The sequence below is a fragment of the Patella vulgata genome, chromosome 5 (assembly GCF_932274485.2).
Source record: "Patella vulgata chromosome 5, xgPatVulg1.2, whole genome shotgun sequence".
In the NCBI taxonomy this organism is placed as follows: domain Eukaryota; kingdom Metazoa; phylum Mollusca; class Gastropoda; family Patellidae; genus Patella; species Patella vulgata.
In genome coordinates, this window is record NC_065883.2 from 4780325 (window position 1) to 4800512 (window position 20188).

General features: G+C 36.7%; 1 protein-coding gene across 2 annotated transcripts in view; it reads left to right on the forward strand.

Annotated features, from left to right (window-relative positions):
• LOC126822576 (von Willebrand factor D and EGF domain-containing protein) overlaps nt 1-20188 on the forward strand; it is a 141737-nt gene that overhangs the window by 100308 nt on the left and 21241 nt on the right. Inside the window, exons 1-4 of one of the 2 annotated variants that reach the window (XM_050551519.2) lie at nt 11222-11327; nt 12077-12259; nt 17809-17979; nt 20042-20059. The exons of the other annotated variant lie outside the window; for it this stretch is intronic. Coding sequence (XP_050407476.2) covers nt 11240-11327; nt 12077-12259; nt 17809-17979; nt 20042-20059 — 460 coding nt within the window. The 5' untranslated portion in view covers nt 11222-11239. Of the gene's footprint in view, nt 1-11221; nt 11328-12076; nt 12260-17808; nt 17980-20041; nt 20060-20188 lie in introns of those variants that run through there. 2 annotated transcript variants of the gene reach the window in all.

The following is a 20188-nucleotide window of genomic DNA, read 5'->3' on the forward strand; positions in this document are numbered from 1 at the left end:
TGAGATCGAATTGACATAAAGATAAATATAACGGCAAAAAATCAAACATCTACCATATACATAACACCAAATGGACCTCCATTTATCATGTAATTTCTTCATTACTCATGTAATTATTTGAACGAAGTGCTATATTATACATCGGGGTAAATTACGAAACGAAACGCTATGTATAAGTAAATATGAAAGCTTCTTAATAGAACATACTAAACTGGAGATTGGCGACAGAAATATCTCCGGAACTATATAGAAATAAATAGCAATATCGTTTTAAGAATTAATAGATCCTGAAATGGGGTTTAACGTCCTGCTGTTCTACTCCCACTGGGCTAATGAAATGAAATGTAGTAAATGTGGTTTTATGGCACGTCAGCTCCAAGCGGGCTATATTGCGCCAAACATGGTGATTATTTCGAGACAGTAAGTAAAAATAAAATAAATCTTTTATCTTTGTATTTTGGATATATATCCAGAAATATTAGCACAACCGTAAAGCTATATATATATCCAAAATTATTAGCACAACCGCAAAGCTGCGCTACTTTGTTTCACGGTAAATGATGAAAAGATAAAAAAAAAAGGTATGCCGACACAAACTGATTTCAACACTGGTTTAATAACATTTTAAAGTACTTTTCGTCCGTCTTGGGACTATTCATAAATAATGTCATGGTATAAAGATGGACAAAAATATAAAAGTTTGTGAAAAAAAAAACTACATTATTTGTTGATTACTAGCACTTTCGCTTATTTTATTAAGCTCTTCAGATAATCAACATTTTGGTAATACGACTATGTAGAGACTTAGTTTATTCAAGTGATCTCTATACGAGTTTGTAAAAGCTGATGTTGAAAGGACTAACGACGGTCGCTGAGTTCTTACCCATTCAATTTTTGCAATTTATTCCAAAATAGGCATGGCCACTAATAATCAAATTACCACAGTACAGTTACCCATTGAAAAAACTTGCAGAAATGGGTATTCGTAAAACGTAATTCCACAAAGGCTTTTTTTATAGCGTGGTGACTGCTGAATCTTTACTTTACCTTGTCGCTCACGTGAACTTGAGATGTCTTTTCATTAAAGAAAATTAGCCTTACATGTTTTTTAATGCTATAATATGCAAAATATCGAAGATTTCGTTCAAAGAGAAGTCTGATTTAAAGGAGCTAAATCGCTAATGTTTGGCACCTAGAAATTGACACAAATGGGTCGCAACGCATACAATAATGTAATATGAATGTATATAAACTGATTTACATTCAATCGTTACCGTTTTACTGTAATTTCAAATCAGTTACGTTCTGCAAAATACGTCAGAAGTCTCAATCGAATGGCAATCTCTAGGGTCTGCTTATTCCAGTCTTCACCGACAGTATTTATTGCGGATGCTCTCCAGATAAGAATATGGCTTAACCTTTTGATATGACTTAAGGAATATGTCTAACCTTGTTCTTCGAGTCCCTTATTACAAATGACACTGATATGCATTATGATACACGATTCGTGTACCAATATTAAAAAGTTTATTTTGTTTTAAAATTTTGTGCATCAGAAGCCTTTCCCGGTAAGATCAGAACATCAATTTTGATATGAATTGACAAATAATTTGTGTTTTCAATGTCGAAGACTTTGGATGATATTGAGTTAGAGACTTAGCTACTTTAAAGGCTCGATACCACTCTTGTTGTAACTGAATAATATGTCCCAATCTTTATTCTGGTCAACAAATTGCACTATTTTACAATATTCCAATTAATTGATGATACAAATTTCATCTTAACACACCTAATTTAAAAAAATTGGAAAAATTCAACTAAATGATTTGAAAAGCCTGACGTAAAGCTTTTCAATTGTGACTTTGATTTAAAAATATTTTTTAACCCTCTGGAAAAGTAAAATAAGATTTAATGGATAATTTACATAACAGGTAGGACACTAACACATCTAGTACTTAGAATAAGGCTATTTTTTTATTTTCTGGAGCTGTCAAGCCAGCAAGAGTGTTATTGTCCCTTTAATCCTTTTGACACATGTTTAATCGAGATATTTCGTTTGTTATTTCCACTGGTTGAGAATTCATGTTGTTTTAGATGCTAACAATTATGTTTTTAGTTAGGACATTTTATTTAATATAAGTGTTCTATAAGGTATAACTACTGTACTCGCCCCATAAGAGACAAATATGTTGTTGAATTAATTACAATACTATTTCAAAAGAATTACTACTAAACCTTGTTTTAACCATGTGCAACAATATATACCATAGTTTGATCATATAGAAATCTGTAGATTGTGTGTTCTCGTATAAGCATTGGAAGCGTTACTGTAGATGGTGCCCATTCAAGATACATTTATACCAAGCCATAAGTAATTAATTATACTTAGTAGCATTAAATACAGAAATATATGTGAAAGTGTGTCCATTGATTTTATATCCGTATACACAATGGACATAAAAAATATAGCAAAATCAGTAATTTTACTTATGCTGAAGAATAAATCATGTAAAATCCATAAGTTGACCTAAATATTTAAATATATTCAAGATAAGATCATTAATCTGGATTAGTTTCTCTGGAGTATTGATTATTGATTAAAAATCAATATAATATAGCAGTGGTAGTCATTGTTTTCTGACATGTTATATTGAATTAAGCATTATTATAACACTTTTGGTCACAAATCAAACAAATAGGATTAAATGTCACCTTATCCACCCCCCACCCCCTATCCAAATGTTTTATCAGACCAAATCAAATTGATGGAACGTTTGAAATAGAAATCGGGTTCCTTACAATTATACACATTTTTCAGTTTTATAGATAAACAAAATGAATTCGAACCAGATAATGTTAACGGCAAGTTAATGATGTTATTTCAAAAATCATTGGAAGAATATGACAGTCTGATTCATTGGTCGTAACGATAATCAGCAAGAGGGTGGGGGGGTATATTATGTGACAGTTTTACCTGTTGACATTTGCCCTTTGTTTCCTTGTGCAAAAACCCGGGGCTGTGGTGAATTCTATCTTTGATCTACGTGGTTTGTTTTGGAGTGTGACCAGTTTATAGACATACTTATGCATCTTGAAAAATAATTTCGAGAAATTATTCCTGCAAAAGTGTTCTAATATGGAAATAAATTGATTAAGATCAAATACGCCCGACCGTGTCATTTCTCGCATGTGCTTTCTCATAATAATTATACCAGACGTGTCAACGTATCACCTATCTGATAAAGGAGATACAAAGCAATACATTTAATGAAACCCTTAGCGCATCATCTTCTATTTAAACATATTTAAACTTACCCGATACTGTTATTACAGCAACCGTCATAAGGATAAACCATTCGGCAGGCGCCATTTTTTATATGTAACAATCTCTTTATTACAGGTGTGTATAGCTTTGCACACAACACGGCCAATGTTTAACCGTGTTCACTAATACGTCACGCTTGTGGGCTTTCTGATAAAGACCAGTCAATAAATTGTGATTTGTGAAATATAAAAATAATAACACGAGGTCGCACAAAGTTCGTGAAATAAAGTTTAAATTCTCTTAATCAGTACAGTAATAGAAGTCTAAATAGATGCCCTTAAAATAAGATAAGAGAAAAACTAGAAAATTGGGTTGTTAATAAAGTGCCGGTGTGAGAGAGAGAGAGAGAGAGAGAGAGAGAGAGAGAGAGAGAAATGGGGTTTAACATCCACTCGACACAAACTAGGTCATTTCGGGACTAACATATGGTTTAATTTTATTTCAATAATTCGCTTGCGCGTAGGGGTCTTTAGCAGTGGGAGGAAACCGGAGGACCCGGGGGAAAACCCACGAGGTTGGACAGGCGACTATACTCATTGCCACGTATAACCGGGGATTCGAAACCACGCCAGATGACTCACTGACAGACCTTGTGAAAGTGCCGGTGTAAATAATACCTGAAATCAAGCGATATAGTGTTAGCTTATCTTGATCCTATAAAGGTATCTGATGCGATGTCATTATTCTTATATTATGCTCTTTTAGATTATTGGATACTTGCACTATAGCTAAATAAATTAACATGTATTACACATTTTACTTGGTAGTCATAGTAATCCCATTGTTAGTATACTATATATATCTTTATGGGGTGTTCCCGTAATGCCGACAGACTTTGCTATCATATTTTGCCGCTAGCCCAGAGTTAATCAGAGAACAATGGTGTTATAAATTGTAGTCAATTTATAACTTAAAGCAGAAAACTGCATTGATTGTAACAAATATAACTGTTATTAAATAACATTAAATAATTTACACACAAAAAGTGCGTTAGATATATAGGTTAAAATACAATAATTGACACATTATAACATTCTACAGTCCAACTAAACAGGATATATTTCTTCCGCACTGATTAACACTTAATTATTTAAGTCTCATTTAAAAATTGTGGTCCATTCTTGAATCAATCGTTCGAGGCCTTTTTGTAACACCGAATAATATCTGGGAGATGGTGATTTTAAACAGAGCATAGAAGTTTGACTACTTAACGAATTAACATCTGCCGGCATTCCGTCCGGTAACATACCATCTTTATATATCTTCTTTGATTGGCATTTAGTAATTGAACATATTAACACAAGGTACAATTTTATGGATACAAAATTAATGAGTTTGATACTGTATTAAAGTTGTTAAATTGCATCACAAAAGTTATTGATCAGGGACCTGTTTCACGAAATTTTAAAATCCAAATTTTAGTAATTTGATTGGATAATATTATACTGATCGATTGTAGTGTTTAGCCAATGAAAATTGAAGTACATGTATCTACTAAAATTTGGATTTTATCTTTAGTTAAAATTTCGTGAAACAGGACCCAGAATTTTAAGGAGGTCACGGTCGCTAAGTGGGTAAGATGCTGGCTCGCTAGCCTGGAAGGGGGTTGGATGGCTGAATGGTAAGTGCATGCGCCTTGTATCATAAAGTCTGTCATTAAGTCAACTGGCGTGGTTTCGATTTCCCGGTTGTACGTGACAAGGAGTAGGGTTGCCTGTCAACCTCTTGTGTTTGCTCCATGTCCACCGGTTGCCTCCCACTACTAAAGAGTAAAGACACCTACGCGCAAATGAAATATTGAAATAAAATTAAACCATATGTTAGTCCCCAAACGTTAAACCCCATTTCTCTCTCTCTCTCTCTCGAGATCTCGATCCCTGCATTGACCGAGAAAGTGATGCAGGACGAAGGTCCCGACAAAGACAGCTGTCTAGTCGCTCGGATGGGACGAAATAACCGAGGTACCGTGTACAAATTGGCGTGCGCGTAAAAGATCCCTTGAAAGATGGAATTCGATATAAGAGTAGCCGTAGTGCCGATGTCAGGGCAAAATTTCCCTCATAGCACACTGTATGTCGTATATGCCCGTCTTCATTAGCCCAGTTCGGAAAAGAACAGTAGGACGTTAAACCCCATTTCATTTCATTCCCAATCTAACTGTCTTTACTGTACAAGAAGATATGCGTCTTATTTAATTAGCGTTTTGTTTGGATCAAAACTGAAAATGAAACACAAAAAGTTCGAGTTCATTTGAAGGTATAAGATTGCATAAGGCTTTATTTTAGGAGGATCCGTCTTCCTGGTTTTAACCAAAATAACATGTTTTCAACCCGGATACAGTACATTAATCTTTGTACGACATTTACAAAAAAAATATTTGGCCACGTTCCCAACTTATCCCAGGACAATAAAACCTCTACAAATCCCATAAGGAAGTATCTTCTTGGTGTTTTGTTAAGCAAAAAGTAAATGAAACGCAATAGGGTTTAATGCCCTACTTTTCTACACCAATCATGATAATCAGTCTACTCTTCACTGAATTCACATTGACAAGGGTTTAGTTAAGTGCACGTCCTACCCGAATAACTAAGACTGTTCCATGGTAATTTCCATGTCTGACATCAATAAGGGTAAACCGGCTAGAAATCGGTGGCTGATAAGGGACATGAAAAATAATATAATTTTTTTTTTTTTAATATTCACCCAAGTCAATTTTAATATAATTTGTTTTTTAATATATTTCACCGAAGTCAATTTTAATTTTCACCCAAGTCAATTTTAATTTTCACCCAAGTCAATTTTAATATAATTTGTTTTTTTATAATTTTCACCCATGTCAACTGTAATATAATTTGTTTTTTTTTATAATTTTCACCCAAGTCAATTTTAATATAATTTGTTTTTTATAATTTTCACCCAAGACAATTTTAATATAATTTGATTTTTATAATTTTCACCCAAGTCAATTTTAATTTCCACCCAAGTCATTTGTAATTTAATTTGTTTTTTATAATTTCCACCCAAGTCAATTTTAATTTTCACCCAAGTCATTTGTAATATAATTTCAATTCTGTTGAATTTCCACCCAGCGCGTGATGTCATCTCAATTAGCCTCGTTTCCAAAACACTAATTTTCGCCCGCCATTGGGAAAAATGAACGTGCAGGGGTCGACACAATCTTAGTCGGGATCTGACAGTGAAACGTATTGAAATAAAATGAAATGGGGGTTTAACGTCCTACACCGACTGGGTTACTGAATGCAGTATGCCAGAAGGGAAATTTTCCTCTGTCAGCGGCACGACATGGAATTTCAACTGTCAAGAGTTATTTTACATGCTCGCCAATGTACTAGGGGCCTGGGTATTGATATCAGCATGCATAGACAACGCTACCGAACATCCAGACATAGAATTCAGCGCAGTTTGTTGGAAAGAGATAACAAAAAACAACTTGGCCTATGTGCACTAATGAATGATAGGTCACACGCATGCTGGCTCTTGACCTTATTACTGGAAACAAACACAGATAGCTTTGCTATGAAGTCAAAGGGCCTCTTTTCTTACAGGGCACAGAGGGTCTCTTTTCTTACAGGGCACAGAGGGTCTCTTTTCTTGGACTTGGGGCACTTCGACTGGATTTGGTGTTTCCTTTCAGTTTAATTTTTGGATATTTAAAAAAAGAAGTTTATTACACTTTCCAATATAGGCCTATTTATATAGCAAATCCCCCAGAGAGGTTCTCGCAAGATACTTGAATCGATATTTTGGTGCGTAACATCCACTCGACACAAATTAGGTCATTTTAGGACTATAAGTACTATAACATGACTCTTTCATTTCAATAGTCAGTTTGTGCGTAGTGGTCTTTAGTAATGGAAGGAAACTGGAGTACTGGACGAACAACCCTACTACTCGCCACGTCCGCGCGAATATCGACAGGGACTGAGATATTTGGGATATATATTTTAAGTTTCATCAAAGTTTGCGTCCAACCTCGTGGGTTTCCTCAGGGTCCCCCGGTTTCCCCCCACGGCTAAAGACCCCTATGCGCAAGCGGATTATTGAAATAAAATTAAATCATATGTTAGTCCCGAAATGACCTAGTTTGTGTCGAGTGGACGTTAAACCCCATTTCTCTCTCTCTCTCTCTCACTCTCTCTCTCTCAAAGTTTGAGTACGAGGGGCGGCCATTTTGTCCGGCAGTTTCGATCAGATTTTCAGAAAATTCGAACTCAATCATCATTAGGGCGTAACGGTGATATATTCAAACGTTTTTTTTAAATCGGATAAAAATTGTGACCTCTAGAGGGACAGCAAGCTAAAAACGAGATTTTTCGTACAGTCAAAGGCAATAATTCAGAAAGTTAAGATCTGATAAGCGCGAATTTCGAAAGGAACCACGCTCTTTGGGCTATAAACATGCATTTCGAATTTCATCAAAATCAGATGATAATTGTGACCTCTAGAGTGTCCACGCTAAAAAAAAAGTGACTTTCGTACAACCCGGGGCCATAATCCATGAAGTTTCAATCCGATAAATGCCAATAGCGAAAGGAACCTAGATCTTTTGGAGATAAACCTATATTTCAAGTCTCGTCAAAATCGGATAAGAATTGTGACCTGTATAGTGTCCACAAACAAATTGTGGATGGACGTCCAGGACGGGCAGCGGTGACGACAATATACGTCCACATGAAAATGTGGGCGTATAAAAATATATCTTTGATATAAGGTAAACATAATGTATTACAATCTGATACATGTAATTACAGAATGAGAAAAATATCTCTTTAATATAAGATAAAACATAATACGTTACACTGGAAACGAGGCTAATTGAAATGACATCACGCGCTGGGTGAAAATTCAACAGAAATTATATTAAAATTGACTTGGGTGAAAATTATAAAAAAACAAATTATATTAAAATTGACTTGGGTGTAAATTAAAATTGACTTGGGTTAAAATTATAAAAAAACAAATTATATTTAAATTGACTTGGGTTAAAATTATAAAAAAACAAATTATATTAAAATTGACTTGGGTGGAAATTATAAAAAAACAAATTATATTAAAATTGACTTGGGTGAAAATTATAAAAAACAAATTATATTAAAATTGACTAGGATGGAAATTAAAATTGACTTGGGTTAAAATTATAAAAAAAAAAACAAATTATATTATTTTTCATGTCCCTTATCAGCCACCGTAAGAAATTCGTGAACATTCGCTGTCAACACGGGTATCGAACTCATGATTTCATGGTTAGTTCAATTAAGTGCGCAACTGTTCGATCCCTGGGTTGACCAAGAAAGTTTGGTGTAGTTCCCCCTTGTCAGTGGTGCAGGACAGGACATTGATGTGTACATAGCGCAGCTGTCCGGGCAACCTTTCTCTCATGGCACACTGTATGGTGCATGCCCAGTCGAATCAGAACAGTAGGACGTAATACTCCCGTTTCATTCCCATCTTTACCCCAATAATATCAAGAACCCGAACTCTGTCAAATGAGCACAACAAAGTGTGAATGGTAGAATATTCGGTTTCTTACTTAAACAAATAGTGTGGGCCTACGTGCGAATGTTATGGCACAAAGGGTGTCTGAAAGTTTGGTAACAAACAAAATCATAACGACGCAGTTGGCATTACAGGTGATTCCTAATATAAGTTTTTTACGCGCCAAAAAATCACTGAACTTGCGTACACGGCCATTCAACCCAAATAGCGTCGATGCGGCCTTGTTTTAGCATGTTTCCAGATCTAGGTAGCCTACCCGTGCTCGGGGCAACAAATTGTATGCCGTATGGTATGCACACACGGGGGGATGTTTGCTCTGTCCCATGTACACAGCACAAAAATAACGAATTACCATAACAAATAATGTGAATTAATGACTTTAAGAAATCGATTTATCGGGGTGTGCTTTATTGGTCTTTTCATGCAATAAGTATACTTCCTTGTCTAGTTGACACCAGCCAATCAAAACGGCATATTATTTATAATCCCACTAACTGTGAGCTACATGGTTTGTAACATTAACATAAACCAATCAAAAACCAATCATTGAACCGTTGTATATTATGAACCTTTGATTGAGGAAGATACCGATTTAGCTTTTTAGTAATTCTATGTTAGTTTGCCTTTAATTTATGTCAGGAAATTCCCCCAGTGACGTATGTAAATCATCAACCGTGTGATATTAGATCGTAATTTGCAATTTCTTCTTAAAGGTGTGTCTCTGACAACTCCACTTTTCTGTTTAGTATTGTCAAAATAACTCGCCACAAATACGAGTTTCGAGCTAATAAGAATAAATACAAAATTGGCAGTTTTACGCAACAATTGAAAACCCTAACGTGGAGAGAGAGAGAGAGAGAGAGAGAGAGATGGGGTTTAACGTCCACTCGACACAAACTAGGTCATTTCGGGACTAACATATGGTTTAATTTTATTTCAATAATTCGCTTGCGCATAGGGGTCTTTAGCAGTGGGAGGAAACCGGAGGACCCGAAGAAAACCCACGAGTTTGGACAGGCGACCCTACTCCTTGTCACGTACAACCGGGGATTCGAAACCACGTCAGTCGACTCAATGACAGACTTTATGATACAGCGCGCGCACGCTAACCATTCAGCCATCCAACCCCTATCCTCCCTAACGTGGAAGATGTGCACACGATTATCAAGCTTCCTCCCTGTCCGTGTTCAATAATAATGTAAAACTGCACAATGATTTGCCGGTTGTGTCAACTGTGGCAACCTATTGCGGTTAATTGTATGTTGTGTCTCCCATTCGTAGTGCGACCTAAGGTCCACTTTACTGGGATTTATCACGCATAACGACCTGCTAAAACAAAGGAAATAATACATGTGGTATAATAAATAATAGTATAAGTTAACGAGACTTTGTTCTACTTATATATGTAACGGATCGGATCAGACCTTAAAAATTATATAGAAATATTAGATACTTTTTAACATTTTATCTTTCAACATTTTGATTTGTATGCAAATTTTGTCCACCTGCCTGGCGAATTATATGATTCGATTCGGGTTCACATTTTGGGTTTCGAAGAAGGACTCCCCTGGAAACATGAAGCCTAATATACTGATTATTTAACCAAACAAGCAACTCCTGAAGTTCATATCGTTTACCCAGAATGTCGTTTTCGACGCTGAATCCAGCAGAAATAGACAAAAGGTGCTCTGTGTGGAATCTTTTCATAGGTTTTTAATGATACTGATTCTGATTATTGATATCGATGTTCTTTAATTTCGACAATCCAATAAGGCGGAAAATGAAAATGGCAGCCAATGTGGCCGCTATTTTGTTTGTACTCTATGCTTATATCGCATAGATATGGTTTGTACTATATATTTTTTAAAAATATTTTTCCGATTCTATAAATTCTGAATCTGAACATTTGTTTTTTTAAAAACATCCAATATGGTCGGAATTCAAGATGCTGGACATGGTCGTTTTGTGCACCTACTTCAGCCAGTAAAGAACTAGCGGATCCATGTAGAAGTTTTTAAGTGGAATATTACCAACCAAAGATATGACCATAGATTATATTATGTACCCAATAGCTTGTCAAGATCGGAGAACTATGGACATTTCTTGAAACAGTAAAACGATTTTACAAAATGTATCAAGACTAGGATGGTATTAGACCTTACACCACTGTTGACACTTTTATGAAAAAAGAATGAAAACAAATTCATAGGATCATTTCATATTAATGTTTTTGCACAACCCTAACTTTCACAATGCCCTGAATCACGTGACATTACCACTAGAATGTTGTCTTGAATGGCATACAGAACAGTATAAGTAGAGCTTAAATTAAAATGTTTCGGTGAATAGTAACAGTTCATGCTCGTATTTCATTTAGTCAACACGACAGATACGAACATGGACACATCCTGTAACATACTGCTATACTTTCTAGGCTTAACAGCATTATGGACAACGACAACATGTTCTACTACAGAGGAACCAGGTAAGGTAGTAAAATTGATCTTCGGAAACTGGGGAAAGATCTTTGGGTGTCGACCTTACAGCCAAGATATACCAGTTCTAACCACCGGGGGTAACGCGCATAAAACAGTTCATAGATTTCTCAATTATCCATCATCTGCACTGAGAAAACATATTTTGGTTTGTTAGATTAAAAACATGGAGGAAAGAGGAACCAGGTAAGGTGACAAACGAGATAGACCAGTTATGACCACCGGGATTAACGCACAGTTCATAGATTTCTGAATTATCCAACATTATCCAATGACATTTTTGTTGTTAAGACTGAAAAACATCAAAGTTCCAGTATAAGTATTTCATGTTTGAAAGGCAATTCAATACCATTACTGTTTATTTATCTCAGTGAATAAGGTCTCGGGTTCGCTCCTGGCTTTGGCTGATAAAGTTTCTCGGAAATTTCTTGTGTGATATCCCCATCTCAGTGGCGCATGCCGGAGGGCTGGACAAGGAATAGTGTCTAGTCGTTCGAATGGGACACAAAACCGAGGCCCCGTGTACACATTGGCGTACAGGTAAAGAAACGCTTGGAAGCTGGAATTTGAAATAAAGGTAGGCCGTATTGCCGCTGTATGGGTAAATGGCCTGCATAACATAGTGTATGGCGTATTACCGTCTTCAGAACAGTCGGCGCAGAACAGTAGGATGTTAAACCTCATTTCAGCTCATTTCACTTGGTTTGGTTATGGTTATGATAGAATGCTCTTGTTTCAGATCCGTGCATGATTGCCTCGCCGTTTCCTAAAGTACAGAGTAGATCAATCGCGTACAGCGACAACTTTGATATTAACGATAGATTCATAATTCCTGGATGGTATGGAGTGCGTGATTTATCAGTACCCCAAACACCTCCCGAATACCAACATTGTGGTACAAAATATCCCATATATTTAACAGGTAAGTCTTATTATACCTATATAAAGATTCATGTAAGAGGAAGCAGTAATAATTTAGATCTGAAAATGGGAGTATTTAAGAATATATGTAAACAAGTATTAGCTTTTAATTAATGATCCACTCAAAGTATTCACAGGTGATAAACGGACATTGGTTACTCATTACACTGTCATTGCTGTCAATGCGCATAATTCGACGCCTATTGGGTATTTGCCCAAATGCCTTCGTTATGCGGCTGGCATGTAGGATGTACCCACATTTTGCAAGAGCTAAACGGAGAACCGGGAAAATTGATAGGGCTCATCCGCTCATTTGAACAATGTCTCAGTTAACAAATCAGTTAAAGAGTTACCGCTATAGTTTAGTATGTTATATCTGACACTATCCAATCAAACTTGTTTACTCAATGAGCAGTTTACTCTGGAACACTGTATTGCTATAACGATGTTTATATATTTTTATAACATCCATTATATAAGGATTATATACAGGGAACTACACACACACACACCTATGACATTAAATATAAGGTAAATGTAAGTTCTTGCTCTTCCTTTGGATGTCGCTGCATCTATAGGTATTTCTCTCTAGGAACACTGCATGTTGTCTCTATCCCAGACTCAAAACCGGGGAGGGTATAGGTAAAATCTTCTAAGAGCCCCGCATGATGTCTGAATACCAGACTCTCCGCCGAGGCGGAACGCCGAATAATGCCCTCCCTAGGAACAGTGAATGATTGATGTCTAAAGCAAATCTAATCGTGCCATTTAAAGGGCCAATCCCGATTACATTTTGGTGAATAAAACTGCTTAATTTTAGGTTAAAAACCCTTAAAATACTCTACCGCAGGACCGTTCAACTAACTCAATATATGTGATACGTTTTCAAACAGCTTAAACCCGTCAGTCTGTGTCTGGATAAAACCAGACTTTTATTTTATAAAAATATCATGCAGGTGAAATTTACCTTTCGTTATCAAGTACAACACATGGATCCTGCATTGTATGGACCACTAAATAAACGGCAATCGTTTATTAGATCACCCAACGAAAAAATTGACCCGAAATCTTAAAAGGGTTACGTGTCCGGATAAGCGTTTTTGACGTTCACGTCCAAACGACTATATATTTTAAGTTGAAATTTTGGGACATGGTAAATACACCATTGCTTTATATTTTGGCGCTTAAATTTCATATGTACACGGAATTTTATTTTTTAGACTCTGTTAAAATCGGGATAGTCCCTTTAATTGATATAATATAACGTTTAAATACGTGAACTATTAGGGTGGACTATTACATTTGGGTAAGTATTGTATTTGGGAACCTTGTTACGTCAACCTTTTTTTTAAATATATAATTGGACTTATTTGTACTATACCAGACCCTTAACTTAAAATAGTGACGTTTCACAAAACTATTTTAGGGATAATTTTAACTAAAATCAATTTTAACTTCGGACAGCCGTCACCCTCTCCCAACTTAACCACACGACATTAACAAACAACATATATATATATATATATATATATATATATATATATATATATTGGAATAATGACATTGCCAATGGCCCGGGTCACATAATTTTAACATATTATCATTCAATTTATTTAGATTGCATGGGAAATATAGCTGCGACCCACCCGTGTATTTTATTGTAAGGCAATATAAGCTATTAGATGAAGCCCCAAATTAAAACCCCAAGAACAAAAAAAAATCCCTTAAACCCCCAGTAAACAAAACTTTGCGCTTTTCAAGTTTTCTCGCTTGAACTACGGAAACGCTTCTGTAAACAGAAACGTCTTTAGCTGAGAAATAAATGGTTCTAATGTTGTATGGTGTCGAATTCCATAAGAGAGGAGAAGAGAACGAGAAAGATCTTTTTGCTATATCAAGATTCAGTGATGGTGCATTTTTTCGAACAATCAGAGCCATAACCTAGGTTCGGATATGTGCGATTATCAAAAGGAACCAAGATCTTTGTGATATAAACATCAATTTAAAGTTTCACCAAAATATAGTATACAAATAGTGGCCTCCAGAGGATCCACAACAATCTTGATATACCATATTTTTACACTATTTGCGTTCGAGGGGCGGCCATTTTGTCCGGACATTTGGGTCCGATTTTCACAAAATTAGAACCCAACCAAACATTAGTGTGTAACGGTAATATATTTACGTTTTTGTAAATCGGATAAAAATTGTGACCTCTACAGGGACCACAAACAAAAAAGCGCGATTTTTCGAACAATCAAGGGCCATAATTCAGGCAGTTACAATCCAAGATGCGCGAATATCGACAGGAACCAATATCTTTGGGTTATAAACATGCTTTTCAAGTTTCCTCAAAATCGGGTGAAAACGTGATTTTTAGTACAATCAGGGGTCCGATAAATGTCAATATCGAAAGAAACCGAGATCTATATTTCAAGTTTCGTCAAAATTAGATAAAAATTGTGGCCTGTAGAGTGTCCACAAACAAATTGTGGACGGGCAGCATAATACGTCCACATGAAAATGTGGGCGAATAAAGACTACCGCCCTGCTCCAATTGGTCCTTGAAAATGTAATTAAATGTCAACTCTTCCAGCATTTAAAAGCGAATAACCTTTTGCACAATTCCCAGACCTAAACACGGTACTGAAACTGCTCTAATTTGTGTTCTTAGATGAACAACTGACAACGGTGACGTATCTGTGTTGCTATCTGTATCTTGTAACACTAGCAGTATACGTCGTCAGTCGGATATGGAAAGCCTGCACGCCAAGTCACTTACCACATCTGACGTGTGACGCATACCCTCTCCTGTTGATGATCGCCTAGATTTTTGTCTGGCATATATTAATTTGTAATTTTTTACATACACAAGATACATTATTACAAGCATAGGTTACAATAAAAGTCATTCTCTAAACCCCACTAACCAGAAGATCGAGTTTACTGGCGGGACCACAACATCAAATGGTCGTCTACAGCATGTCAACTCAAATGTCACATTGTATATGCTCAGGCCTCTGCAATAAATTATTCAATTGGCCAAATGTATGCAATTAATTGTGTGATTGGTTCTTATGCCTGATGACGCAATTTGTAACTTTCCTGCATAAGTCATTTAGCCTTGACTCCTCATCATGTTATTCTCACAGTATCAGGAAACAAATTAACTGTGTTTTCAAATGAACTCATTACAAACTATATTATTCGTATATATTTTGACTAGTGTGCGTCATCTAGCTGGTTCATATCCAATCCATACAATTTTTTTTTATTTTTCTAATGTAAGTATTCATATAGCTAGCATCAATTACTCAATATTACTATACTCTCCGTTGCGTTTCATCGGCAACTTGACGTTGGCACGTTATTCGAGATTCGGCACTAAAACAGACCCTTTCCTCGCTATCTCAAACCGTAGGGGTAAATGAACGCTGAGTGACCGACTAGCACAGATAGGACCGTTTGGCAAGCGAATAGGGTGATGACTGGTTTTTGACGTGCACGGCGCAGTCATATTCCACACTCAACTGCGTTTATTGCCAAATCGTGAATAACATGCTGGCTCGTTTTTCGGGATTAGCGAATAACGAGCCAGCACATTATTTGTAATACGGCATACCTTGCATTTCTACCTCTGACCTTAGAGGGATGTGAACGTTGGGTGACCGACTTCCAAGGAGCCGACCGTTTGTCAAGCGAGTAGGGTATTGACTGGTTTATTAATGCACACGGGGCAATCCTCTCCCGCACCCAACTGCGTTAATGCCGATTCCCGAATAATGTGCTGGCTCGTTATTCAGAATCCGCGAATCACTAATGGAATCCCAAATAACATGCTGGCTCGTTATTCGGGATCACGGTGGCTAAGTGCGTTAGACGCTGACTCGCTAGCCTGTAGGTAGGGTATTCGATCCCAGTATTGGCCGAGAAAGTTCACCCAGATTTTCCGGCGTGATTCCCCCATGTCACAGATGCAGGAAGGGGGGCCTGACAAGGACAGCTGACTAGTCATTCGGATGAGACAAAAAAAACGAGGTCCCGTGTACACATTGGCGTGCACGTAAAAGATCCCTTGGCAGTTGGAATTCGATATAAGAGTAGGCCGCTGTCCGGGCAAAATTGCCCTCATAGCAGACTGCATAGCAGACTGGCCTACCTTGCATCCCAGCATTTCATCGCTACCTCCGACAGTAAATGAACGCTGGGTGACAGACTAGAAAGGCCATCTGACGTAGAAATCACCTTTATTTTCATTTTTCAGTTGATTTTTGGTTGGGTTTTTTTTCAAAATATCGGATAATTTCTGGTTTACGAATGGCTGTGGCACTTAAACATACATTACGCAAGAGCTAAATTTGCCTATTGCAGGTCTTTCTTTAGGCCTGAAATGTTTTCTAAATTATTAATTAGACATTAATTAACTTATCCAGGCCATAATCAACTCTCGATGGCATCAGATTTCCCCGATATTAAATAGATTAAAACAGTTCAGTCATATTTTGATTTAAGCTAAAAATGGAGAAGCGAGACATAGCTCCGAACAACCAGTACGGTGGTATAAATTATTGCACACGTCTTGTCAAGCCTTCAAAGGCCAATATCTTCGCTCCCAATTGAGTAATTTGAATGAAATTTTCGAATTATTCATGTTACATTATCTATTTTCGAGCTATTATAGCAAAATCTAAATCTTACATAATGTATCTTTAAGTTTCTATACCAGAGGTTTCAGAACCATCCAGTCGGTGTGTGTGTGTGTGTGAGGGGTCCTACAGTGCGCAACGGATTGTCCTGAATTGTGTATACTTATTCCATATACACTAAGGATGATCCCTATTGTTTTTGGTGCATGCCCGACCCCCAGTGAGCCACACCCATTTTTTCTTGTGTGTCTGTATGTTGCCTACAGGTCAAAATTTTTAATAGATCATCTTGGAACTTGTTATAAGTATTCCTTATAGCCTAAGGACTTATTCCTTACACCCTAAGAATCACCTCTATTGTTTTTGGTGGATGTCCGACCCCAGGAGCAAAGTCACATCCATTTTTGGTGTGTCTGTGTGTTGCCTACAGGCCATAATTTGTAATAGATCGTCTTGGAACTTGATAATATAAGTATTCCTTATAGCCTACGGACGGCAACTATTGATTTCGGTGCATGTCCCGAGTACAGGGATAACGAATTACATAACTAAATTAACATGTTTGATAAACGAAGATACTACACCATATTTTGCACGGATGTTAGAGAGAGCATTATATTTACGGTTCAGTATATCACATTTTGATATTAGTTGTTAGAATAGATTAAGGTAATCTAATATGTATAGGTCGTAGGTCATTGAAGTACAAAGTGATGTTATAGTAGTTTTTACATATCGAAAATGTTCAAAGCGGAACCGAAAGTAAACAAAATCGAAATTAAAAAATCGACTCTCTGCGAATTGTTGCCACCTTGACAAGCTTGAAAATTGGAATCAAAATGGCGGGTGAATGTAGTAGATGTATGTTTTGCGAAGTTCATGATAACACATTTCATTTCAACAGGCTCACCATTGCGTAATACTGCCCAGATACAGACTATTGGTACCTGCATTCGCTATTCAACAGACGAGTGTGGCGCTGCTGGTCCCGACGTCAAAGTGAAAGTATGTTCTGCAAACTTATTGGTATTTTACTTGGAACGTACAGGAACCGACTTGACCGGATATTGTGTTGGTAAGTGTGTATTTTTATCAAGGTGCCAGTTTATGAATAAGTAACATTAAAAAAATATATTTTAATAACTCAGTCTCTATTAAATGTTTTATATTCATATAAACAAGCTAATAGTGAGGCCGATGTCCCCCTCCGAAATCCCAAAATAAATAGATGACACATATTAATTAACCGCACAATTATTTTTAGCCTAAGCAGAAAATTCTCATCATCGAACTTAGTTAAGGTAATGATATCGAGTTGCATCACTCTCACTTAATAATAACCAAAGCATCAACCAATCCGATTGCTTATCTCTGCTTACAGTATGCAGACAATGTGTATCATCGAACTCCATCAAGGCATTCGCCATTCGGCACACAGACATTCATCTACTTCATTCCTTGAGAATAGATCTTTGCCCTAAATTACCGCCATATCCAAAAATTAGTATACTGTTTTGTAAAGAGATTCCTTTTAGTTTTACATGTCTTAGGCACAAAGACTAAATAAGCTTCTTTCAATTTTATTAGATAGGAGCAAAATAAATACGTTACAGTATTCTCGAAGTGTACTTAGTGTTTTCGACTAAAATCGTCGATTTAAGACTCAAAATGTCGATCAACTAGCTTAGGGTCTGTTCTCTTGCGGAGCTAACTGTAGAGAGACAACTTAAGTTTAGAATGGGCATTCGCCTAGTGAACGCCTACGCCAAGTTTGAACGTTCTAGCATTAGAAGGAGAGTTATTGTGTTCCAAATTCTCGGCCAATTAAATTGCTTATCGCCCAGCTTACGCTGAGCAGAAAATGCTCATTATTGAACTTAAGTCAATGCCTTGATGGAGTTTGAAGAGGTTAGGAGCAGAACAGTAGGACGTTAAACCCTATTTCATTTCATTTTTTGAATTTCCTGTTTAGGGTAAGCAGAATCAGAGATAAGCAATTTGACTGGTTGATGCTTTGGGACACGATACACTTGGTGTATAGTTTTATCACATCAATACCTTGACTAAGTTCGATAATGAGCATTTCTGCTCAGGGTAAGCAGAGCGATAAGCCATTTGATTGGTCGAGACTTTGGAACACAATAACTCTCCTTATAATTGAGGTAGAATGTTCAAACTCGGTGCAGGCGTTCATTAGGTGAATGCCTTGACGGAGTTTGATGATAAACATTGTCTGCTAACGGTAAGCATAGATAAGCAATCTGATTGGTTGAGGCTTTGGAGCACTGATAACTTTGCTTTTGATTTAATGAGAGTGATGGTACTCAGAGTATAGATTTATTATATCATTGCCTTGACTAAGTTCGATGATAAGAATTTTCTGCTTAGGCTAAGGGAGCGATAAGCAATTAGATTGGTCAAGATTTTGGAACATAACAACTCTGCTCTTTTAATTGAGGTAGAATGTTTAAACTTGATGTAGATGTTCATTAGGTGAATGTATTGACTGAGTTCAATGATTAACATTTTGAGCTAAAGATATGCAGAGCTAAGCAATTTCATCGGTCAATGCTTTGGGACAAGATAACTTTGAATCTATCTGGAAACTTAGTTGATACTTTTGAAAAAAATAAATGTGCTATTAATTAATATGTGTCATGTATTTGTTTTGGGAATCCGGCAGGGGACATCAGCCTCATTGTTGGCTTGTTGGAAATAGGCTTGGGACCTCGAAAATGTACTACCTCTCCCTTCAAACCAAACACACACACACACACATACCAAAGATGAAGTTTTCATCAGAGCGGGCAGGTTCCCTTAAACATTTTCGGAGAATTACGCTTGAATTTGTCCTAACATGACATCAATGCTTCATACAAATTTTGAAAGGAATCCGCTACAAAATGTAGCTTCGTTCGCGTTCACTAGCTATTCAGCAAACTGGAGAGGGAGTGGGGAGTGTAGTAAGCCCGAAACGTAACGTAGCGGAGCCTTGAATATGGAAAGATCTCGTTCTCTCAAGACCTAAGTGCTTCTCACTAAAGTTAAAAGTAATCGTGATTAATATGACATGCTGATGGTTGTATTTTATGGTCTAAGATTTATTCAAATATATATAACTCGTGTGTTTTTTTCAGGCTCACTAGAAGGCGGTGGTAAGTTTTCTTGTTTTAAAATACAGATACCGACATAACACACTAGGTCATTCTGGGAATAACACATGGTTCAATTTTATTTCAATAATTCACTTGTTCGTTGGGATCGGGGAGGAGGGGGAGGGCACG